This window comes from Bufo bufo, chromosome 2, assembly GCF_905171765.1.
Source record: "Bufo bufo chromosome 2, aBufBuf1.1, whole genome shotgun sequence".
Taxonomy (NCBI): domain Eukaryota; kingdom Metazoa; phylum Chordata; class Amphibia; order Anura; family Bufonidae; genus Bufo; species Bufo bufo.
The window spans coordinates 41,741,472-41,767,031 of NC_053390.1; the positions used below are offsets into that span (position 1 = coordinate 41,741,472).

General features: G+C 45.5%; 1 protein-coding gene across 1 annotated transcript in view; it reads right to left on the minus strand.

Moving 5' to 3' along the window:
• Positions 1-1,715: 1,715 nt before the first annotated feature.
• The window catches only part of LOC120992184 (zinc transporter ZIP10-like), a 29,438-nt gene continuing 5,593 nt past the window's right edge, over positions 1,716-25,560 (minus strand). Inside the window, exons 2-10 of the mRNA XM_040420984.1 lie at positions 23,526-24,466; positions 20,742-20,913; positions 18,020-18,189; positions 15,727-15,921; positions 11,553-11,676; positions 9,982-10,323; positions 8,733-8,813; positions 8,468-8,658; positions 1,716-7,331 (exon numbers count right to left, since the gene is read on the minus strand). Of these exons, the coding sequence (XP_040276918.1) occupies positions 7,173-7,331; positions 8,468-8,658; positions 8,733-8,813; positions 9,982-10,323; positions 11,553-11,676; positions 15,727-15,921; positions 18,020-18,189; positions 20,742-20,913; positions 23,526-24,455 (2,364 nt within the window). The 5' untranslated portion in view covers positions 24,456-24,466 and the 3' untranslated portion in view covers positions 1,716-7,172. The remainder of the gene's footprint in view (positions 7,332-8,467; positions 8,659-8,732; positions 8,814-9,981; positions 10,324-11,552; positions 11,677-15,726; positions 15,922-18,019; positions 18,190-20,741; positions 20,914-23,525; positions 24,467-25,560) is intronic.

Consider the following 25,560-nt stretch of genomic DNA (forward strand, 5'->3'; position numbering starts at 1 on the left):
GCACAAAAGTTATTTGTGCCGCAATCTGCGAATTTTCCCAGATCACATCAGGTTTCAAAAAAAGTGGGCATGGTGTGGGCAGGGATGGGCTAGTAGGCCCGCCTCACTTTTCATTTTCTGTGCCTGATTTAATTTGTAGAAATTTGGTTGAAATGTAAGACAGCAAGGGAGCAGTCTTACATTTAGAACTGGCGCTGGAGACGCTGAAGATATGTAGAGGCCGGCACCGCTTAACTTCGGAGGATACACCGCCAGCTATAGGGGTTAGTAAGACCGGCGTCTAAAAAACACTGGTCTTCATAAATGACCCCCATAGCTCTCATGCACATGATCGTATTTTCAGTCCACATCCGATCCACCATTCTGTTGGCCTGCAAAAAGATAGAACATGTCCTATTCTTGTCCGTTTTGCGGACAAGGATAGGACATTTCTACAAGGGGGGAAAAAAATTAAAAATAAACATGCATATGGCTGGGATCTGTGTTTTTCACTGATGCCTTTCTGAAAGCTAACCAGGTCTGGTCTCCTTCAATTGTAAGGGGGCTGTCAGGCTGTGAAAAAGGCCATGTGAATACATCCATAGACTGTCCTTGTTCTGAACATGGCCGTCACTTTGCCATTTTTCCACAGCAGTGTGAAAAAGGCCTAAAAGAAGAGAGCGGTCAGGAATAGGGCAGGATAGATGCCAGATTCAGCAGCGCCAGCAGCTAGGTGAAGGATTTTCACACACTCTGCAGAAGCAAAATGCTGATGCAAATGCAAGCCGCTACATTTTGCATTTAGGAAGCAGCCAATTAAAATATCAGTGCAAAGATGTCCATAGCTGCCAGCTGTCTCCATACATCATTTCAGTAACACTTTTATACCTTATGCACATGACCGCATCCACTTTGCCCTCTGCAAACCGCAGATCTGCAAATTACGCAGTCCTTGTACACGCTGCACTTGGTTGCGGAACCATTGGTAGAACATGTCCTATACTTGTCTGCAAAGCGCGGACCCATTTAAGACAACGGGTCCGCAACAAAGAGTGGCATGTACACGGACTGCACCCGCATTTTGCAGATCTGCGGTTTGCGGCCCGCAAAACAGACAAGGTCGTGCGTATGGGGCCTTTCCTGAAAGCATAAACTTTGAAACAAAATAACGGAATAAAATCATTATTTTTGAAGATCTTTTATTTGACATTTTTGATATTCTACACAAAAAGAAGCCTCCATTTTTTAACAGCGCAGTTTTGGTTTTAACACGTGATTTTTTTTTCCATGACACAATCAGATGCTTTCAATCACAGACTATGAAGACGACGACAGACTCACGGACAATAAGATGTACTGACCACAGTAACATTTCCTGGGTGTAAAGCGTCCGGTTCATGTCACACAGTGACAACATTGTGTTACGAGTAGCATCAATCACCTCCACATACATGAAGCAATGTACATGTAATGGGCAGCGTGACACATGTACCGATGGCCAGCAGACGGCTCTGGCTCCGCATGTACGGCACGGTCAGCAATAACGACACACGTGGCGTCCCAATTTTTATTTTTTGCAAAAGGGTTTTATTCCTTTTCAAGCCGCCTGGATACTCACGTCACACCAGGTAACAATTCTACTATGCTATGCAAACTACCTGCCTATGAAGGATGACTAAAGTAATACCATGGTGGAAAAAAAAAATTAAAAAATAATTTGGCAACCAGCATTGGGCTGATACATGAAGCGTTCCTGCCTAACGCTATACCTAGAGATGGATGGCATACGATCATTGCCCGTCAGGGATCATATCTACACCGCCATCCGCGGCCGTGCAAAGTCGCTATGTGGCTCCAGCCTAATACCGCAAGCAGTGCATATAAGCAGTCGCTTGCAGCAGTTATCACCTCTAGGCTTTCAGCTTGTGGACCGGCTGTGTCCTGAAATCGCCAGCGATTAGGAGACCTCCTGATGAGGCGACTTTAGCGTGGCGTCTGCAAATGCAGAAGATCATCTTGGGATTAACATGATATGGAAGGTCTGAGGGAATGTTCCGACGTAAGATTTTTGGGGCGCAGGTTTCAGAGCGGATTCGGTGCCGAAAATTTGTGCCAAAACAGCCTCCCATTGTTTTCAATCAGAGTCCGCTTCGCAGTTCATGCGGCTGAGGGATTGTGCCATGCGGTTTTCAAGACCACTCCAAGAATGTACAGCCCCGTTCTTGGCGCAGTTACCGCACGAACCTCTTACAAAGACACAGCAGAAGCCTGCTCTTCGTTTAGCGCCACTGAAAGGCACTTAAACCTAAAGCGGGTTTGTATGAAAACCCACCGCAGCAGTTTTTGCTGTGGCAGACAAAATCCTCCGTGTGAACCTGCCCTTACTGACTACCTACCCTCTCCCGATTCCAATGTGAGCAGCCTCCCCCCATATATCAATGAGCTCCGGAAGTCCCACTGAAATGAATGGGAAGCGCATCACACAAGTGCAGCCACTCTCTTCTATGGGGCTGACGGAGATAGCCGAGCTATGGAGGGCGGTTGCACATGCACAGTGCACCCTCAGGCACTTTGTGGTGTCCATTCTAAGTACGGGTAACAGAGATGGGACCAGCACCTATCAGACATTGTAGACATTTCCTAGCACAAGTATCGGCAATCTTTGGCACTCCAGCTGTTGTGAAACTACAACTCCCAGCATGCTCCTTTCAGTTTGGTGGGAGCTCAGAGAACAGCCAAGCAAGTGTGCCTGATGGGAGATGTAGTTTCACAACACCTGGAGTGCTGGAGGTTTGCGCGATCCCTGTTCTAGTGTTATAAGACCCTAATGTCCGAGATGGGAATACCCCTTGTAATGCTCGTTTTGATCTCTGCACAGGCTCTTAAAGGGGTTGTCTATCCTAAGGACAGTCCATCAATATCAAAATCCTAGCAGAATAAAGCCAAGGCACGCCCGTCGAGGTCATCGCGATAAGAATGCTACTCCTTTAGCAAGATTGGGATAAGCGGCCGCCAAACAACTCTGTTGTCGCTTATCTTGTGTCTCTCCAAGTATTTTTTTTTTTTCAGGACCCGGAACCATCAATGCCTCCAATAACATGACAATACCAGGAAAACATGATTTTTTTATTTTTTTTAATGTGGTGTTTTAATACACAAGTAAAAAAAAAAAAAAAAAAAATGGTAACATCTTTACAATTCATTCCGGAGTGTAGAGCGCAAAATTTCGGAAAAAAATTCTACATTAAACCTCTAAAAAAATAAAATCAGAGTGCAAAGAAAGAAACAGTAGCTCGTACATATCCAGACATGTGCAGAGGTTAATTACCCTAACCTACATTAGTAACGAAGTTCAACCCGCTCAATCAGCTAAGAGCGGAAAAATCTAAACTATGAAAAATCAGGACTCCAGGGGCCTGTTCACACTGCATGTCTCAAATCCTCCCGTATCGGTGCATCAATCTGTACGCCAGATAACCTTTTATGCATCCATATTATTTTGGGGTAGCGCCACAATATAGATTGGTTCCCCGAATGAATGGAGCGGACAACCCTTTTAACCTCTTAAATGGGTTGTCCAGGATTGGCGCTCCATTCAGTCTCTACGGGACTCCCGGAGATAGCCGAGCGCCATACGTGTCCAGCACAACCATAGAGAATGAATGGGGGCACGCTCAACCCTGCTCCATTCACAAGGGGAGGGGGACACATGGGACCTCCAGAGGTTGGTTCCCACTGATCAGACACTTTTCCGCCATCCCACGGATAAGTTTACATTTTGGCGCAACACCGAGGACCCCATTCACAAAACAAGAGCAGCTCATTCACACTTGCGTATGAAAATACGCATTAAATACAAATTTTTTTATTTTTTTAATTTGTGCTGCATTTCTATATAATTTGTCAGTTTTTTCAGCCAATATGTTCTATTTTTGTCAAAAAGAATTAACCTTTTTTTTTGCTCAAATTTGGACAAAAAAAAAGGAACAAAATGTGCATGCCTGAACTACGTAAAACAAGGAACGCACATTTTTTAACTTAACCTATTGACTTATATGGGCTAAAACAGTATGGATTCGCTGAAAATCTGCGCACTGAAAAAAAACAAAAAACATACGCAAATGAGAATTCAGTGCGCAAGTGTGAATGAGCTCTTAAGGTACGTCCGAACGGGATGTAAAAAGCGGATTTTACCCTGTGTGGTGGATTTCAAATCTGTGACATCAATTTTCATGCAGTGAGTGGATGAGATTTGTTGGAAGACTATGGACACCTTTGGGGCGGTTTATTTAAGATTGCATTTTGCTCATTTTGGGGGTAAAAAATATTTTTTCAATTGGTATTGAAAATTTCCAGCAGTTTTTGTGATATATGGTGTTAAAAATCAGTCTCAAGTCTGATCTCGTGGCCTCAAACACGAATTTTTAGCTAAAAAGATAAGAATGAGGCCTTAATGAGTGTTTATGAGGTCAGGAGATCAGAGATAAGGCCTCAAATGAGCAGAACCCAGGAGATACAGTCTGCAAATAGACTGATTTTTAACCCCGTGTATCGAAAAAACTGCTGGAAATTTTTAAAGACCAATTGAAAAAAATATCTATATTTATAGCCCAAAATGAGTAAAATGCAATAATAAAAAATTGCCTGAAGATGTCCAAAACCTTTAAACCTCATCCGGTTCGCTGCAACTATGGATCTTTTGATCGCATTCTGCCGCTGAACGCTATCCTGATGTGACCAAAATGCGCCTGTGGCTTAAAGAGCCGTACAACTCAGCAGAGTATGTGCATACAATTTACATGACTATAATGGTTGGGAGTTAACATTATACACGCCTAATGATATGATCTGCAGGATCGTCATGGGATGATACACAGAAATACATTCATTCAAGGGGGTGGTTCCCCGACCCATGCGTGCACACTGCGGCTCCATTCCCTTCCACTGGATTGCCGGAGAGTACGGCACTCAGCCATCTCTGGAAATCCCATAGGGAAATGGAGTGTCAGTGCGCATGCTCAACCACTGCTCCATTCATATGGGAGACTAAGGAGCCCCCTCCTCGTCCCAGCAGTCGGAGCCCCACCAACCAGACATTTATCCCTAACCCTGTGGATAAGTTTAAATCTTGGCACACCCCTTTAAGGACAAGAGGACCCGTTTATTGTAAACAGATTGCGATACGACAGGCCGCTCATCTGCCATATGTACCTGTTCTGTGCGCTGCCCCTTCTCCATAGCAGGAGACACAACCAGTTCTATGTAAACCATAGCATTAAAGCTTAGGTAGGTTCTCACAGCTACAGCCGGATGCACCTTATGAATAGATCTAGAGAACAAAAGTAACACAGTTAAAGGGGTTTACTGTCTCCTAAAAGAACAAAAAGCTGCAAATGTTATAAAAACTAAAAAAATAAAAACCAACCCCGGTGGTGGTCTCTGGTGAGAGGCTGACAGATGACGTACCCATGGCTGCATGCATCTTCAGCAGCCATACTACTGGCATCACCCAAAGAGACGTGATGCCAACAAGTATGGCACAGTGACTGGCTGCAGTGGTTACATGCAGCCATGGCACATCAACACTGGCAGATTGTCAAAGAAAATGTTTACATTTCCAGTTTCTTTACCTTTGTGTGCACCATATGATGGGCAGGACAACCGCCATTAATAATTCCAGCACAGTTTCTTAGTACAAAATTATAAAGATCAGAGAAATCACATCCCTTTGTGTTGCTGTGAAAATGATATGTACAAAAAAACCGCTTCAGGGACTGATTTATCAAGTAAAATACAGACAGCTTCACTCTGCGCAAAAACAGATATTTCTGGAGCAGTTTTCCCAGATGTCGCTGCTTAACACATTTTTGGAAACTGCACCACTATTGATGCGTTTTATGGGCTTTGACTTTTTCACATTTAAAAAAAATATATTTTTTTTTAAATTGCAGCATGAAGTACAGGCAGATGGGCCAGAAAAATAGACATTACATCAGGTCTGCATAAAAACGTTACCACGAAGACAAAGTAGAATATGTCTTTTATGGAATGTCTGAGATTAGAATGGGTCACGCCCAGGTCCCAGGAGTCACGCCAAGGCCCCAGGAGTCACGCCAAGGCCCCAGGAGTCACGCCAAGGCCCCAGGAGTCACGCCAAGGCCCCAGGAGTCACGCCAAGGCCCCAGGAGTCACGCCAAGGCCCCAGGAGTCACGCCAAGGCCCCAGGAGTCACGCCAAGGCCCCAGGAGTCACGCCAAGGCCCCAGGAGTCACGCCAAGGCCCCAGGAGTCACGCCCAATTACTCTAGGTTTTTGTTCTAGTGTATGAATTACCTGGCGGGCCTGGTCTGAGGTTAGATCCCTAAATTAATTCAGACATCAGACCAGAACCCAAAATGTATTCAGACAACAGACCAGAAACTTTTAGATCAGACCCAGAGAAGATCCCTCAAAAAAATTTCAGATCCATAAAATTTAAGGGTCTGCAACTCTGCATTACACATAGAGACATATTTTCGGGTGCAGTGATTTATAAGGATACCTACACGTTAGGCTTCCCTGCTGTCCTAAGCATGGCTTAAACCAGTAGCGCCACACGAACGCTCAACATTACAGGAGCGGAGGAGAAACCATAATTCCTTGCAAACATTTGTTTTTTATTCTACGTGAACATTTTTCCAGCATGAAGATAATGATTCGGCCCCTGTGGGAAAAAAAAAAAAAAAAAGCACCGAAAACTGAAGAATGGACCTCCGACGAGAACATGTAAACAAGGAACACTATGTGATTATCAAGTAAATCGTCTCCAGAGACCTCCCAACGTGAAGATAATACTTTGATAGGGTTTTGGTACCGCAAGGACTTGGAATGCAAGCAAACTGGAAAAAATAAAAGTTCCACCTCATCAACTACTACGTAGTAAAGCGTTAAAACCCGGCAGCTTTCCAAAACCCAGAACCGATGAGAAAGTCATTATCTCAGTGTATGGTAATGTCCATTGGTGAAACAGGCAGCGGAACACGGATCACAGTGATGATTTCCTTAGGACTTCTTGGTGGGCCTGCAGTGATGACGGAGTACCTTACGATGCAATTTTCGGGAAGGGGGTTTCATTTACTGCATGTGCTTGCATCATTTCACAGAGAAAGCGAGCGGACAGACACAAACGTTAGGCCTGGACCATGGCGAGTGCCATCAGAACTGGATGTCGAACACTATTTTATCTTCATACAGGGCAATGAGCAGCATTATGGTGAAACCGAGCAGAAGTCCCAAATTCTGCAGGATGAATTGTCCCATCGGACAGCTTCCGTGTTCTTCATTTTCGCCGTCCCCGTGCAGCATTTCTGGGAGCTGGGAAGTACAAAGAGGCAGAAGATATTTTTAAAGGAAGAACGCAGAGCTTTATCGAGAACTGAATACAAAAGAGATAATACACCGACCCAAGTACAAACCAAAGAAGTCCGAAACCTTAAACCTTTGGTGAAACCGTAAGCGCTCTGCATTGTCGCGTTTCACCTGCTCTGTTTTTCCAGCGTGTGCAGCACGGATCTCATATACTTTCCGTGGATCTGTACTCCGTGCGCTGGAAAAGCTAAGCAGAGCCCATGAAACCCAACAATGTGGAGCGCTCTGAGAAGCAGTGCTGCACGACCAAAGGTTTAGGTCCCCTTTAATGAAGAACACCACATCGGGTCCGATAGAGGCAGCGAAGTTGCCGATGCATCTATTCACTACACCGCGCGCAAAGTACGGCTGTTCCTGAACCTGATATATATACACACACACACACACACACACACACACACACACCCACCTTAAAAAACAATCCCACACTCTAACCACGGTTGTACCACTAGTCAAGACCCAATCATCCAAAATTAGACATGTAACATATCAAAATTTACAGGAAATAATGATGAATGCAAATTTAAAAAAAAAAATAATCTATTATGGAGTAAAAGTACATCACGAAAAAAATTGCTGAAATATATCAAAAATTGGCAGTGCTGAGGCCCCCACTAATTGCAAGAACAAGGAGAGCGCTCGCAGAGTTCTCCCCTCTACGCGCTCACATACAGCGTCTACGTGCTCACATACAAAGTGCCCCATCATTGCAATGCAGTAGACGGTATCGAGACAGGAGCAAAGACTTACTACTTAAAAGATACCCCAAATTTGCCATTAAGCCATTTATTTGGCGCACATTAAGCCAACAACTGGAATATTGGCAGCGGTCTGTTGTACAGGGAGTGCACTGCCTTTAATGCCCCCCACTGTGAAAGCCTAGTGGGGGGTCCTAAGCCCTGGCTGGAGGGCCAGGAGAGCATTCCCCTTGTTATGGTCTTTTCCAGTGCTTTCTTATGACACGGACCAGCGTAGGCTACCAGTCATGGTCATCACACATGAGAAGGTCTCACCCAACTACAGGACACGCGTTTACACAATTTCACATACAAATACATAAAAATGTGTTCCTTCTCCCTTACCATATCAACAAGTGCCACGTATAGAAACATGCCGGCTGTAATGGCGAAGATCCACGTAGTGATATCGGTGGCATATTGTCCGACTGCTGTCCCTAGCAGCATGCCTACATAAGCCATCATGGCAGACAGGAGATTGTACACAATGGCTTGATTGACCGTCATCCCGGCTTTCAGAAGTACAGCAAAGTCCCCTGTAAAGGAGACGTCACGTAAGGAACGGTTTTCAGGAGACATTTCTCTGGGGGGCCCGAGATTTTCCACTTACCTAATTCATGGGGCAGCTCGTGGCAGAAAACAGCGACCGACGTGCTAATTCCACCTGTCAGGCCGGCACTGAAGGCAGCGCCTAGAACCAAACAGATCACAAGAGATGAAGCCAAGAGGTGAGATCCTAGAGATCTGAAAGTCAGGTATTCCAGCCATTTCTCACAGCGGCACACTTAATGACTATCCCACTGTCATGTACTATGATGGCAGGAAGGTATTTCCAGCAAACCGACATAGGATGTGACGGGGCAGGTAAAGGAGCATCAGAAAACCAACATGTCTCTAATGATCCCAACAACTTAACCCACTAGATGCTGCAGTCAATGCTGATTGCAGCATCTCGGTGGTTAGACCTGGTTGCCGCTGGGTTTTTATGGCAGCTGGGGGCCTAACGAAAGCCCATAGGTCTGCCATCTTTGAACACACAATGCACTGTATAGGGCAGGGGTTCAGCAACCTTCAGCACTGCTGGTGCTGTGAAACTACAACTCCCAGCATGCTCCTTTTACTTCTGTGGGAGCTTAGAGAACAGCCAAGAAAGTGTGCATGATGGGAGATGTAGGTTCACAACACCTGGAGTGCCGGAGGTTGCCGGTCCCTGGTATAGGGGATAAATGTCTGACCTTTGGCACCCTCACCAATCACAAGATTGGGGGGTGCTGTGTACCCGGTATTAATGTAGTGAGGTTGAGCATGTGAGAGCCCCAAGCTGTACTCTATCGCCTTCACTCCCAGAGAGATAAATGAAGCACATGCTCAACGTCGCTACAGCCATACTGGGAGACACACGACCCTCATTTCTTGGGGTCCCCGTGGTCAGACCCCCACCAATCCTACAGTTATTCTCTATACAGTGGATAGGGTATAACTTGTTAGCGGAAGAGTTATCCAGGATTGTACATACTCAGGATGGGCCATCAGTATCTGATTGGCGGGGGTCCAGCACCCCACTTCAGCATCTGAAGTCAGCAACAGAATTACACAGCTCTGCCCATCGTGTAGTGGACATTAATGGGAATGGCCTTCATTTATTGATCACCTATCCTGAGGATAGGCCATCACTTGTACAATCCTGGACAGCCCCTTTAAGGGGTTAAATATTTCATCACATAGGTACAAATTTCGGTTTCGCTGTGATATTAACAGGCAGCCGACTTCTTATTCATAATAAAACTTTTTCCTTTTTTTTTTGCTTGAAATATAATTTTAGACGACCCAAAGAAAAAATCAGAAAGCACAAATCGTACCTATGGCGAGTCCATCACTAAAATTATGCATCCCGTCTCCCATGATCACCATCCACGCTATATTGGCAATCCCAGTGTCCTTCATGTCTTTCCCCGAGTGGCAGTGGCCATGGGAATGGTGGGAGTGTTTGAGGTGACTGTGTCTCTTTGGCATGTTGGCTTGTGCATGATTATTATCAAACTGTCCGTCATCGACGCTGTGATCGTCGTCCTTGCTGATGTGCGGCACGGCGTCGTCAACCGCAACGAAAACCTTCCCAGGCGACTGATGGAGACTGTCCACGTACGTCATCTCGGTCTCATTCAGCTGCTGGGATTCGGAGGCGGCCGCGTCTTCAGTGACTACGTGAAAAGAGAGAAAGAGATATTGTGCTGAAAATAATAAACACGCATTTTATCAGCTGGAGACAATTCTTTACCCGGTTTAGGTCTAGGGCGTTTTGGACCTTCAAGACCAAACGCATTTTAGTCGTTTTTTTTTTTTTTTTTTTTTTTTTTTTTTTAAGTACACGATTTAAAGGCGGTTTCTGGGGCTTAGATATTTTAAGTGGCTGCCTCATCTCACCCACTGATGGCATATTGCTAGGATACGTCACTAATGTCAGATAATGCGGGTCCTACCCCTGGGACCTGCTCCTATCTCCAGGACGGGAGAGCACAGCCACCCTCTATTCATTTCTATGGGAGTTCCGAAAATACCCGAGGCGCTGGTTCGGCTATTTCCGACAGCCCCATAGACGTGAATGGAGCGGAGGCCGCACGTGCGAAGTGCTCTGTCCTTCATTTATACGTGACTTCCGAAAATAACAGAGTACGTTCACTCGGCTATTTTCAAATCTCCCAAAGAAACAAATAAGAGTGCATGCTGCGCATGTGCGGTGCCTTCTCCTTCACATTCAGGGGGCCCCGTCCTGAAGATAGGTGCGGGCCCCAAATGTCTCAAATGATAAAAACTCTATAAAATATGGTGACAACAATTTTCTGCGCTGCTGATATTAATGACCTAGGTCATCAATATATTGTTGGGGGTCTGACACCCTGCACCCTCCCCCCACCCCCCAACGATTAGCTGTCCTATCCGATGCTTTGAATGAAGTCGGAGGCACAGCTCCATTCAAAGTGTAGTGGCCGCGCTGGGTTACCACGACTAAGCTGCCATTACTGCGACGTGGCCACCACACCTTCAATAGAGCTGTGCATCTAGCCCAGTTCAAAGTGCTAGTCCAGGCAACGAATGGCTGATCGGCGGAGGTGCTGGGTGTCGGACCCCCAGAGGTCAGATAGCGATGACCTATCCTGAGGATGGGTCATGAATATCAGAAGCATGGAAAACCCTAAACTAGGCCGTATCCTTAAGGGGTTAAGAGCTTAAATAATACCAGTGAACGCTGCTTTCTCGTCACATCTCATGACCCTCGTGAAGCATTTTAGACTGGAAGAGGACGTCTGCCATCTAACAAAACCTGAAGGCTGTGTTACTCCTAATCTTACATGGAGGTAACCTATCCAGAGCCGCTTTGTATAATTGTGTGTACATTAGTCACCGGCCTCATCAAAATCAATGTCATTACCTGCCAAGGGTTTTAGTTGTAACCACACGGTGTCTGATCGGCGATTCAGCTTGTGATCGGACAATTTCCTTCCCACTGCAGACTCGTCTGCTTTCTGCTTCCACTTCAACCTACTTGGTCTTCCCTTAAAATAAAAACACGTTAAATGATGAAGGTTCTTCCGTCAGGTTAAGAAGCCGTCGACACGGGGTAGAGCATATAGCCAATAAATGCCTTTCTCATCCCACACGGCATCAGATCGGCACTAAAATGACAAAAAATATTTGACTCTTGCCCCTTGAGAAGTCAAAAAGGTGTCTTTTTTAATACATTGACATGGAGGCCTGCAGTCAGTGAGGTTACTGCACATCGTACAGGCGCCTTTAACGGGTGGAATTTGTGTAAAGCTGACATCCAATATGTGAGGAGGGAGGTGGCTTTATTCGGTGGAGGAAAATGTTTTCAGCCGCCATCTTGAAATCTGCCATCTTGAATTCCACTCAGGTTCTTCCAATGGGAAGGGGGCCATGTGATATATCAGTCTTGGCTAGAATTTACTCAGGAACACTACAGAAGTGTCGGTTTTTTGACCTATCTTTACCTGTGTAGGAGTCAAAGCGATGTGTTTGATGTGTCCACCATTCTGCTGAATGCACAAGGTTCATCGATTAATCCGGTCTCCATCAATGCGCTGAAGAACGGCAGGTGATACTTCTTCACAGCGCTGTTGGAGTCGCCATTTCAGGTGAACCATACGCAGATGGCTGGATGTGAAATTCCTAGGGCACTAGATTGGGCGTAAGGGTCCGACAGAATAGCCCCCCCCCCAAGGTCGCCGGACTTAACTCCTTTGGATTTTTATCGAGGGGGTCGTTTAAAATACCTTATCTATGCGGGAAAAACATGCGATAGGGCTCACCTGAAATTTGCGAATCCGATGGCGCTGTGAAGAAGCATCACCTGCGGTTCTTCAGCGTGTTCACGTAGAACAGCAGAATGGTGGACACATTGAACTCGTCACGTAAAGTACTTTAGGAAATTTTGCCCTCGCTTACCTCCTATACAGCTAAAGATAGGTCAAAACTAACACTTCCAGTATGTTTCTAGCCGAGATTGATATATCACATGACCCCTTGAATTTAATATGGCAGTTTAAAAAATAAAAAAATCTTACTAGGAGTTTTTGCAAGAAGACACTTTGCATTATCTGTTCCAAGGTTGCTCTGCAATCGACAGACGTCCTAAAATCTGAAAACTTTGGCTCAGGGGTGACCACGTAATGCACGCAGTCTTAGGATATACAGTCAGGTCCATAAATATTGGGACATCGACACAATTCTAACATTTTTGGCTCTATACACCACCACAATGGATTTGAAATTAAACAAACAAGATGTGCTTTACCTGCAGACTGTCGGCTTTAATTTGAGGGTATTTACATCCAAATCAGGTGAACGGTGCAGGAATTGCAACAGTTTGCATATGTGCCTCCCACTTGTTAAGGGACCAAAAGTAATGGGACAATTGGCTTCTCAGCTGTTCCATGGCCAGGTGTGTGTTATTCCCTCATTATCCCAATTACAATGAGCAGATAAAAGGTCCAGAGTTCATTTCCAGTCTGCTATTTACATTTGGAATCTGTTGCTGTCAACTCTCAAGATGAGATCCAAAGAGCTGTCACTATCAGTGAAGCAAGCCATCATTAGGCTGAAAAAACACAACAAACCCATCAGAGAGATAGCAAAAACATTAGGTGCGGCCAAAAAAAACTGTTTGGAACATTCTTAAAAAGAAGGAACGCACCGGTGAGCTCAGCAACACCAAAAGACCCGGAAGACCACGGAAAACCACTGTGGTGGATGACCGAAGAATTCTTTCCCTGGTGAAGAAAACACCCTTCATAACAGTTGGCCAGATCAAGAACACTCTCCAGGAGGTAGGTGTATGTGTGTCAAAGTCAACCATCAAGAGAAGACTTCACCAGAGTGAATACAGAGGGTTCACCACAAGATGTAAACCATTGGTGAGCCTCAAAAACAGGAAGGCCAGATTAGAGTTTGCCAAACAACATCTAAAAAAGCCTTCAAAGCTCTGGAACAACATCCTATGGACAGATGAGACCAAGATCAACTTGTACCAGAGTGATGGGAAGAGAAGAGTATGGAGAAGGAAAGGAACTGCTCATGATCCTAAGCATACCACCTCATCAGTGAAGCGTGGTGGTGGTAGTGTCATGGCGTGGGCATGTATGGCTGCCAATGGAACTGCTTCTCTTGTATTTATTGATGATGTGACTGCTGACAAAAGCAGCAGGATGAATTCTGAAGTGTTTCAGGCAATATTATCTGCTCATATTCAGCCAAATGCTTCAGAACTCATTGGACGGTGCTTCACAGTGCAGATGGACAATGACCCAAAACATACTGCAAAAGCAACCAAAGAGTTTTTTAAGGGAAAGAAGTGGAATGTTCTGCAATGGCCAAGTCAATCACCGGACCTGAATCCAATTGAGCATGCATTTCACTTACTGAAGACAAAACTGAAGGGAAAATGCCCCAAGAACAAGCAGGAACTGAAGACAGTTGCAGTAAAGGCCTGGCAGAGCATCACCAGGGAAGAAACCCAGCGTCTGGTGATGTCTATGCGTTCCAGACTTCAGGCTGTAATTGACTGCAAAGGATTTGCAACCAAGTATTAAAAAGTGAAAGTTTGATTTATGATTATTATTCTGTCCCATTACTTTTGGTCCCTTAACAAGTGGGAGGCACATATGCAAACTGTTGTAATTCCTGCACCGTTCACCTGATTTGGATGTAAATACCCTCAAATTAAAGCTATATGTCATTTCAAATCCATTGTGGTGGTGTATAGAGCCAAAAATGTTAGAATTGTGTCGATGTCCCAATATTTATGGACCTGACTAACTCATGGGAAGCTACTCTTAATTAACCCCTTAAATGGCATCTTGGAATCAAACTGTTTGCATACACACATGGTGTGGATCACCTGTTAAAATGCAGTTTTTCTTTTGTTGATCCGAGGCTTCCGTACTAAAGTTATGATTCTTTTTCTTAATATGCAAATTCGGCCTTTGGTGCAACAAGGGTGTCATTGTTGCACCCAAGGTCAGCCCCTCCCTCTCTGTTTTACCGCTTACTGGCCCTGTCAATCGAAGCAGTGAGAGCCACAGAAATAAGTGGCACTTGGGTGCAACAAGACTGGGCATACAAAGATAGGACCGTCCTTCACCCCAAAGCCTAGAATGAGCAGAAATTAACAAAAAAATAATAATTACGAGTTACACAGAATCTTGTCGCAAAAATAAAAAATCTATCTGGTTCCCTCCTCCTGCAGATTACAATGCATTTTCAATGCAGGAGGTTCCCTTTAAAGGGCACCGATCATTTTACCAAACTGCTGATATAACATGGCAGAGGTTTTGATTAGTGGAAGGGGGGGGGGCAGGCACTAAAAATGTAGGGGCTGAACGCTGTGTACCCATCTTCAAGCAAGCATTGTACACCATTATGAGTCCGTGCACTACATGCTCTGCCGTCCAAGGAGAGCGGAACAGAAACGAGACACGATCGGTGGGGCTCTCCGTACCTGGACCACCACAGATCAGAATTTCTCTCGTAAGACTCTGAAGATTGTTAAAATGACAGGTGCCTTTTAATAAACCTGTTCTTAAATAGGGAAGCAAAGCATGACGAGGTCTGGGAGGCATCAAATGGACAAGAGGATGGTGATTGAGGAGATTAAGGCCCCTCTCAGACCGGCGAGCGTCTCGCTGCGGACTCGCAGCAAGGCACCCGGCCTGACCCCCCCAGCACTGCCAGGGTCACATACCATTATATTGATTTATGATGCTATATAACCCTTACAGTTCTGGAATGTACTGGATAACACTGACAGCATTATGTCAGTGTCATCTAATACATTCCAGAACTAAAAAAGGGTTATATAGCATCATAAATCATCATAAATCAATATAATGCTATGTGACCCCGGCAGTGCTGGGGGGTCAAACCAGCGAGTCACTTGCTTGTCTGAAAGGGTCCTAATGTGCATAAAAATGGAAGCCATTGAAACTGGTTTATAGGACGCAGGGTTCCTTCTCCACTAAAAGTACCTGAACAGTACAGGACAGAGAAAATACTAAAGGGACAGTATGGGGGAAAAAAAGGACACCTACCTTCCTCTCCTTATAATGTTTGAACATTCGGAGACAGTGCTCAACTATGAAGAGCAGATAAATCCCCCCGAGGGCCACGAGACCCTTCATAACACTGTCAAACTCTTCCAAAAACTCCTTGCTTGGGGCTGCATCCAAATCGCTGCCATGGCCGTTACCGTGTTCTCCTGCAGCATGGTCGTGCCCCCCTTGGGACTGCAAACAAAATAGAAACGTAGGTTAACAAAAGGAATGGACCAGAGACAGAATCGGACATTGTGCGGTAGAGTTTACGGATATACCGGGTGAGCAGGGAGTTTTGGATCTATGGAAGCCCCTTCTAGTCTTGGCTTTATCGCAGTATACAGGAGGCTGATGGGAAAAGCCAATGTCTAAGGGCATGTTTCGACTGAGGATTTTGGGCAGATTCGGTGCCAAAAACTGGGCTAGATCTGTGCTGCAACTGCCACCCATTGAGCCGCATGAACTATAGCAGGGTTCAGCAACCTTTGGCACTCCAGCTGTTGGGAAAACTACAACTCCCAGCATGCAAAGCTGCTCAACTGTTCTCTGATCTTTCATCGAAGGGAATGGAGCATGCTGGGAGTTGTAGTTTCACAACAGCTGGAGTGCCGACGGTTGCCAAACCTTGCCATAGTTCATGCGGCTCCGGCTTTTTCTGCCCCTTGGTTTTCAAGCCCGCGCCAAGAACGTACAGGTCCATTCTTGGGACGGGAGCCTGCTCGCGGTTTAGCTCCGCTCAATGGAGGTAAACCTAGAGCAAGGTCTGCATGAAAACCCACGGCAGAACGCGCAGCGGTTTCTGACGCAGAATACGCAGGGGATTTTGTCTGAACCTACCCCTGTGCAGAGAAACAGCACACTTACCACCAGGACTCCCCACAGTACACAGCCAGGGGACACTTTGGACCCTTCTTAAATAAAATATACTCTACATTTTTCAAAACCAGCAACTGGATCTGAATACCTCTGTAATTGCAGGTAATTCAAAATTTTGTACAGTCACTGAGCTAGTCAATAAAAACTATCTGTATAGCGCCACCTGCTGTTTGCTCTTTTCCTCATTTCATGGTCTCACACATTCAAGTTTAAATCTTGCCAACAGCCAAATCTACCGTTAGAAGGCGTGACAGTTACAGGGAAAGCGCTACAGCAGTAAGGAGCTGTGATAGGATGAGAGCTGCAGCAGAGAGGACACCCCCAGTCCCCCGTGCTCCCAGCCTGAAGTAAATCTAGCAGAGCAATGAATGGGGAGATCTCAGGATCCATGTGAGGTACAGGGCTGGTTCTCGCTTTGTTAGAAAGGGATTGTCGTGACCTTTAATTTTTTTTATTGTAGCTTTCTTTTGTGCATTTTCTATGCTTAGTGTTACTTTACGCAGCAGTCAATAACTGATTTCCTGGGCGGTTATGATTGCGTCATTCGCAGATCATACACAGCTATAAAAGAGCAAAATATATTCTTAGAATCACAGTATTTTTCACCATTAGATGTGCTTTTTTATTTAATGTGTAGCAGTCCGCTGGCTAGTCTGGATGAACGAGGCAAATGTAATTCTTCTACACTATACTGGGGTTACACGGTAACTTTGGCTGTACCATACGTGGTCACAGCCACGTGGTCACGAAGACTGGGGACCAAACCTGGTGGATTTCTTGCCCCTGTCCGGCTGCAATAACTTGTGAGTTGCAATTCACGTTCATTATGTCGCTATGCTCAGTATGGAGCAGCTGAATCTCGGAGCTGGGTGACGGGTGCCGTGGCAGTCGTGGCTTGCTGTGTTTGTACCATATGACCTGAATGTCGCCCGTAGCATATGTATGGCATCCTCTTGTAGTCCCCGCTTTTTATGCTTCTAAGGGCTCATGCACACGAGCTTCCATTTCCGTTCCATTTTTTTTGTTTGTTTTTTTACAAGTCCATATACGAAACCATTCATTTCAACGGAGGGCTTAAAGAGAAAAAAAAAAAAAGATCTTGTCGTATTCTTGTCCTTTTTGCAGAAAAGAACGAACTTTGTTACAATGGATCTGCAAAAAGAAAGAAAAAAAAGACGCAACACGGATGTCATCCTTTTTTTTTTTTTACGGATTGTGAAATACTTCTGATCGTGTGCATGAGCCCTAATTGTCAGGGGGTCATTTAGCCGAGGAGCAGACAACCTCAATGGTTGGTAACTGTTCCCAATTTTAAAAAAACAAACACTCACCTGTGCACAGCCCTGTGCCCTTATCACATACTGAATGAAAATGTCATTGGATTACATTAGTAGTAATAAAATGAAGTGTTTACATGGGGCAAGAGATGCAGAAGAGCGTCGCCACTTAAAGTTCCCACAGCCAGGGCCACAAGGAAGTTAAGCAAGAACTTGAAGCAACCTTGGTTAATGATGGGAATCAGAATCACCCCCAGCAGAGACAAGAGACTGATGACCGTGATAGAGATGAGGCCGCAGATCCAGGCTAGAAAATGCAAAAGACAGCACATCATATACACAACATAAGGATCATACAATCTGTCATTTGAGGGGTTTCTGGGTTCAGGATAAATCGACAGCCTATCCTTAGGGGAGGGCATCTATATCAAACCGCTGGCACCCCGACCAGTCATTTATCTTTCACTTCTTCAGTGCCCGTCTGCACATTACACCCACATTAGCAGTGGTGCAGAGTATTACAACTTTGCTGTAATATCCTGCACCGTTGCGAGGAATGCCTGTCCGCTAAATGAGCATTTGACCTTAAAGACGTTGTCTGGAAAAAATAAAAAATAATTGGGGATGGCCTGGTCATCCAGGTTCTTGCTGTGCGTCTCTATCCCCTGTGCTTCGTGTCTCGGCCTGCCCAGAAGCAACCTCTGAAGCCACTGATTGGCTGGCACCGGTGACATCACACTACACTTCGGGACCAGAAGCGGTGGGGAGATGCACCACAGGAACCAGGACAACCAGAGCAGGTGAGTGGATAGATTATATATATATTTTTTTTTTTCTCAGACTGAGGAAAATCCCTTTAAAAGAGGTTTTCCCAAGACTTTACGACTGAGGACCCATCTCCGGATAGCTTCTCACCTAGTGAAGTTGCTGTAGGTAGGGTTCCAGTAATGGATACAACCACAGCTTGTAGATTTAAATTTTTACGGTTGATATTTTTAGATTATTCAACATACGGCAATTCATGCGTGTTACGTTTCGACACGCAGGCCTTCCTCAGACGCTAGGCCGCAGGTGTGGAAGAGGAAAAACAGAATGGAAGACACAGCGTTCATAAGATGTGTAAACACATGTGAGGGAAATGGCGTCTTTTCCGTCACATATTATGAACACTGCGTCTTCCATTCTGTTTTTCCTCCTCCACACCTGCGGCATAGCCTCTCTGAGGAAGGCCTCCGTCTCTGGATAGGACTCCAGGATCTGTGGAGGTCCGACACCTGGGACCCCCACCCATCAGCTGTTTGCTCCCAGTTGCACCGTGGCCTTCCCTCAGCTCGCCAAGCGCAGTGACGCACCGTACATTGTATAGCGGCTGTGCTTGGTACCGCAGATCAGCCCCATTCACTTCAATGGGGACGAGCTGCGCCTAGGCCACATGACCGATGAACGTGATGTCACATGACCTAGGCTAAGCTGAGAGAAGCCCGAGGTGCTACTGTGAGTGCTGGTTCTTTCTCAAACAGCTGATCAGAGGATACGTCATCAGTAGTCTCGGAAAACCCCTTTAAGATCAAATACTCCTTCGGCTGACAGCTATTCCTCCCTTCCCCATACATGTGTTGTCAGAAGTGAGTAAGCTTCTGCTAGAATCCTCATTATAGGGCACCTGACCGCTGCAGCCGATCACAGTCCTCGGCGGTCTAAAGTGATTGGCTGCAGCGGTCACGTGCCGTATCCCGGACATCACTTCTGCAAGTGGTTGAAGGAGTCCCGGACCAGCACCACAGAAAAGGCACAGGACAAAGGGTAAGTATCATTTTAGATTTTACGCTACTGAAGACCTTGAAGTCATCGCAGACATCCCCTTTAAGTTACAGGTCATCTCTAAAGGATATACAGACTGCGCTACAACAGCAACTTACAGTTTTTCACTTCCTTATTTCGACCATTTATACAGCACGCACAACACTGAAATTGCAAAACCAAGAAGGACGAGCTGTACGGTTATACAAATCGAGGAAGTAGCCGGCGTCACGAAGATGTTTTCAGCACCTAGCTCCAATCTGTGGCGTGTGGGAGGGGCATAAAAGGCAGATTGAAAGCAGATTTTTTTTTGCCACATGAAGCTTCAAAAATCAGGTCATGTGGGATGATTGTGTGATGCCCCCTGTTCATCCACGTGCCAGTTATCACCACTTGTCACACACAGAGACAGAATGCTTGACCTGAAAGGCCTTGGTTTATCACTTCGGCAGATCGCAAGGCGACTAGGCCGAGATGTCAAACAATCAGAAGGCGTCTGCAGGACATTGGGCTACGAGCCAGACGTCCATCTACAGGTGTTCTACTGACCTCACACCACCGCTCAAAGGCTATCATGATGCCAGGAAAGACTGCAATGGAGGTCCGTCCTCTTCAGAGAGTCCATTTTGTATTGGTTGCAATGATAGATTGGTCTGGAGACAACGTGGACAACGCCATGAAAAGACCTTCTCATTTATATAATCATTAAAAGGGTTTTCCAAGATTGTATACTGATGACCTATCCTCTGGAGAGGTCATCAGTACCTGATTGGTGGAGACCCCCGCTGATCAGCTGTTTGGAGAAGGCACCGGCGTTCCTGTGAGTGCAGCTGCATTGTCTCTGCTCGCCCAGCACAGCGGCGTACATTGTATAGAGGCTGTGCTTGGTATCACAGCTCTGCCCCATTCACTTGGGTCATCAGTATTAAATACTCGGAAAACCCCTTTATAACATGTCTATCTATCCTGTGATTTCCATGACTTTCCCTTCTTGGTTCTCCAATTTCAATGTTTAGTGCAGCATCAGAGGCAAGAGGAGGGTGACCAGTGGGGACTTACCAAATGCTGCCCCTTTATTTTCCTCCACTTCCAAATCGGTGAAATGCTTGATGCAAAACCGGCTATCGATCTGGTACAAGAGCGCAGGACACAGGTAAGCAAACTGCTCGGGGGAAATGGGAGAGTCGGCGTTTAGCCCGTAGTAACTGAGGAGCTGAGTGACATTCAAACACTGGAAGAAAGAAAGAAATGAATTAAAATCTGTAACGAATATACTGAGCGGCACTATATGATAAGCATGGCACAGTATATACTGAGCGGCACTATATGATAAGTATGGCCCAGTATATACTGAGAGGCACTATATGATAAGCATAGCACAGTATATACTGAGCGGCACTGTATGATAAGTATGGCACAATATATACTGAGCGGCACTATATGATAAGTATGGCCCAGTATATACTGAGCAGCACTATATGATAAGTATGGCACAGTATATACTGAGCAGCACTATATGATAAGTATGGCACAGTATATACTGAGCGGCACTATATGATAAGTATGGCACAGTATATACTGAGCGGCACTATATGATAAGTATGGCACAGTATATACTGAGCGGCACTATATGATAAGTATGGCACAGTATATACTGAGCGGCACTATATGATAAGTATGGCACAGTATATACTGAGCGGCACTATATGATAAGTATGGCCCAGTATATACTGAGAGGCACTGTATGATAAGCATAGCACTATATATTCTGAGCGGCACTATATGATAAGTATGGCACAATATATACTGAGCGGCACTATATGATAAGTATGGCACAGTATATACTGAGCGGCACTATATGATAAGTATGGCACAGTATATGATAAGCATGGCACAGTATATACTGAGCGGCACTATATGATAAGCATGGCACAGTATATACTGAGCGGCACTATATGATAAGCATGGCACAGTATATACTGAGCGGCACTATATGATAAGCATGGCACAGTATATACTGAGCGGCACTATATGATAAGTATGGCACAGTATATACTGAGCGGCACTATATGATAAGCATGGCACAGTATATACTGAGCGGCACTATATGATAAGTATGGCACAGTATATACTGAGCGGCACTGTATGATAAGTATGGCACAGTATATGATAAGCATGGCACAGTATATACTGAGCGGCACTATATGATAAGCATGGCACAGTATATACTGAGCGGCACTGTATGATAAGTATGGCACAGTATATACTGAGTGGCACTATATGATAAGCATGGCACAGTATATACTGAGCGGCACTATATGATAAGCATAGCACAGTATATACTGAGCGGCACTATATGATAAGTATGGCACAGTATATGATAAGTATGGCACAGTATATACTGAGCGGCACTATATGATAAGTATGGCACAGTATATACTGAGCGGCACTATATGATAAGCATGGCACAGTATATACTGAGCGGCACTGTATGATAAGTATGGCACAGTATATACTGAGCGGCACTATATGATAAGTATGGCACAGTATATACTGAGCGGCACTGTATGATAAGTATGGCACAGTATATACTGAGCGGCACTGTATGATAAGTATGGCACAGTATATACTGAGCGGCACTGTATGATAAGTATGGCACAGTATATACTGAGCGGCACTATATGATAAGTATGGCACAGTATATACTGAGCGGCACTGTATGATAAGTATGGCACAGTATATGATAAGTATGGCACAGTATATACAGAGCAGTACTGTATGATAAGTATGGCACAGTATATACTGAGCGGCACTATATGATAAGCATGGCACAGTATATACTGAGCGGCACTATATGATAAGCATGGCACAGTATATACTGAGCGGCACTGTATGATAAGCATGGCACAGTATATACTGAGCGGCACTATGATAAGTATGGCACAGTATATACTGAGCGGCACTATATGATAAGTATGGCACAGTATATACTGAGCGCACTGTATGATAAGTATGGCACAGTATATACTGAGCGGCACTATATGATAAGTATGGCACAGTATATACTGAGCGGCACAATATGATAAGTATGGCCCAGTATATACTGAGCGGCACTATATGATAAGTATGGCACAGTATATACTGAGCGGCACTATATGATAAGTATGGCCCAGCACAGGGTTAATTCACACCTTTCCTATTTCTATTGTGCTCTGCCGTTCTCCATCAGGAATGCAAAGATTTAATCCCTTAAGGACAGAGCATTTTTTTAAGTCCTCTTTTTCTTCTTCACACTCAGAGACCTATAATTATTCTTTTTTCTTATTCTCATTACGCCAGGATTAGGGATAAGTGTCTGATCAGCAGGAGTCGACCGCTGGGGCCACCACGACCACAAGAACAGAGATCCTGTGTTTTTAAAGGAGCAGCGCTCACACTTGTGCACTGCCGTTCCACCCAACATCCTGCGGCGGAAGGATAGGCGAGCACCTGACCGTGGCTGTCTCCAGCAGTGCCAAAGAGCTAAATGGGGGCTCTCCATTCAAACGGGGAAACACAAGGCTCCCTTTCTCGTGAGCGGCCCCCTAGCAGTCGAACCCCAGCTGATCAGACCGTTATGCTCAATCCTCCTAGACCAGGCATCCTCAAACTGCAGCCCTCCAGCTGTTGTAAAACTACAACTCCCACAATGCCCAGCTGTAGGCTGTTCGGGCATGCTGGGAGTTGTAGTTTTGCAACAGCTGGAGGGCCGCAGTTTGAGGATGCCTGTCCTAGACAGCTGTAAATGAGATTTCATAAATTCTACTGTCAGGGTAGCATCCAGAAGCAATGTCCTGCACTTACCTCATCATGTTCATGCACTTTATCGTCATGTGGGCCGTGACTTCTCGTGTGGGTTTTTATAGTAGTGTGATGATTGGGAGCCTCTCTTTTACGGGTGTTTCTCTGAAGATATTCAGAGCCCTGCTTGTGTTCTTCAGATTCGAGATTATCAGCGTCCACGTTGGATCGAAGCGATTCGGCGTGGTTATGGTCGGGGTTGTAGCCGAGCTTGTTCTCATCTTGAGCGTGTTCAAAATCCAACTGAGAGTCTACGGTCACCTCGCTGGTTTTTGCCCCTTTCCGCCTCTCTTTATGCTTGCGCGTTTTCTTTTTGTTTTGCTCCAGGGTGGTATTTGTACCGTTCAAGGGTTCGTCTGTCTTTCCGTCGAGCGACACGTGGCTGGCCGTGTGATTATGGTGGCTACTGTTGTGAGAATGGTGTGTGGCATTATGAACGTGGTGGTGGTGCGGGTGATTTTTGTGGATGGCTTTCGTCGCCTTTTTGTCTTTACACTCCTTGGCAGTTTTTGAGTCATTTTTATCATGGGGGTGGGAATCTACATGATCCAAATCCAAATGTGAAACTGGATCGTGGTCAGTGTCCTCGTGACCTATTTCAACCTCTTTTAGCTTCCCCAGACCCAAACTAGATAAAAGTCTTTCCAGCCCGTAGTACGACAGTCTTCCGTTCTCCCCATAGCGATGGAATAATTTTTCGATAAAGTATTTTTGCTCGTGCTCGGCTTCGGACGATGGAGACTTGCTCGTGGACGGCTCGGAGGCTCGAGTCTGCAGGTAGGGCTCTTGTGAAATCTGGTAGTCGTTGTGACTGTGAGTGTGGCTTTCTTCGGAGGTGTGGTCGTGCACGTACCCGTGGCAGTGGTTGCAGTGAGGAAAAATAAAAGTTAACAAGCAAAAAAAGCAAAATTTCGTGTGCAAGTGTACCTTCATTTCGAATCCACCTGGAGAAAAAATAAAATAAAAAACACGAATTTGGTTAATGCACTCAAGGTGCAGCTCAAAACAATAGCATCGTGAATACTAGGGATCGACCGATTATCGGTTTTACCGATATTATCGGCCGATATTCAGTATTTTGAACGTTATCGGTATCGGCATCTATTTTAACGATATTCCGATAACGGATCGCGCTGCTCTCAGCGCTCTCCGTGTTCCCTCAGCAGCACAGGGGAGAAGGAAGCCGTGTCTCCCTCCCCCTGTGCTGCTGCCACCAATGAGAGGAGAGAAGACAAGAGAAGGGGAGGGGCTGTGGCCGCTGCGCCACCAATGAAGATACCTCTCTCATTCATATACAGGAGGCGGGAGCTGGCTGCAGAATCACATAGCCGACTCCCGACCTCTATGAACTGTAGCTGCGATCTGCGGTAGTTAACCCCTCAGGTGCCGCGGATCGCAGCTATTGCTCATAGAGGTCGGGAGCCGGCTATGTGATTCTGCAGCCAGCTCCCGCCTCCTGTATATGAATGAATGAGTTATCTTCATTGGTGGCGCAGTGCGCCCCCCCAACCCCCAGCCCCAGTATTTAAACATCTGTGGCGCAGTGAGCCCCCCCACCACCCAAGCCCAGAATTAAAGACATTGGTAGCGCAGTGTGACCCCCCCCCCACCCAAGCCCCCCAGTATTAATCATTGGTGGCAGTGGCCACAGGGTCCCCTCTCCCCTCCTCCCCAGTGGCAGTTCTGATCGGAGCCCCAGCAGTGTAATCCTGGGGCTCCGATCGGTTACCATGGCAGCCAGGACGCTATTGAAGCCCTGGCTGCCATGTTCAGCTCCATGCTGCTGTGTGCACAAAGCACAGAGCAGCAGGGACAGTGTGAGGTTCTATTCACCCTGATAGAGATCTATCAGGGTGAATAGGAGAAGGGTTCTAGTCCATAAGGGGGCTAAAAGTTAGTAAAAAAAATAAAAATAAAAAAAAATTATTAATTATAAATTAAAAACGTAAAAAAACTACACATTAACAATAAACATTCATTTTCAGCAGATGTGTTTAGGAAATTGTATTTTTTTTTCAAAAATGAAAATTCACAGAAT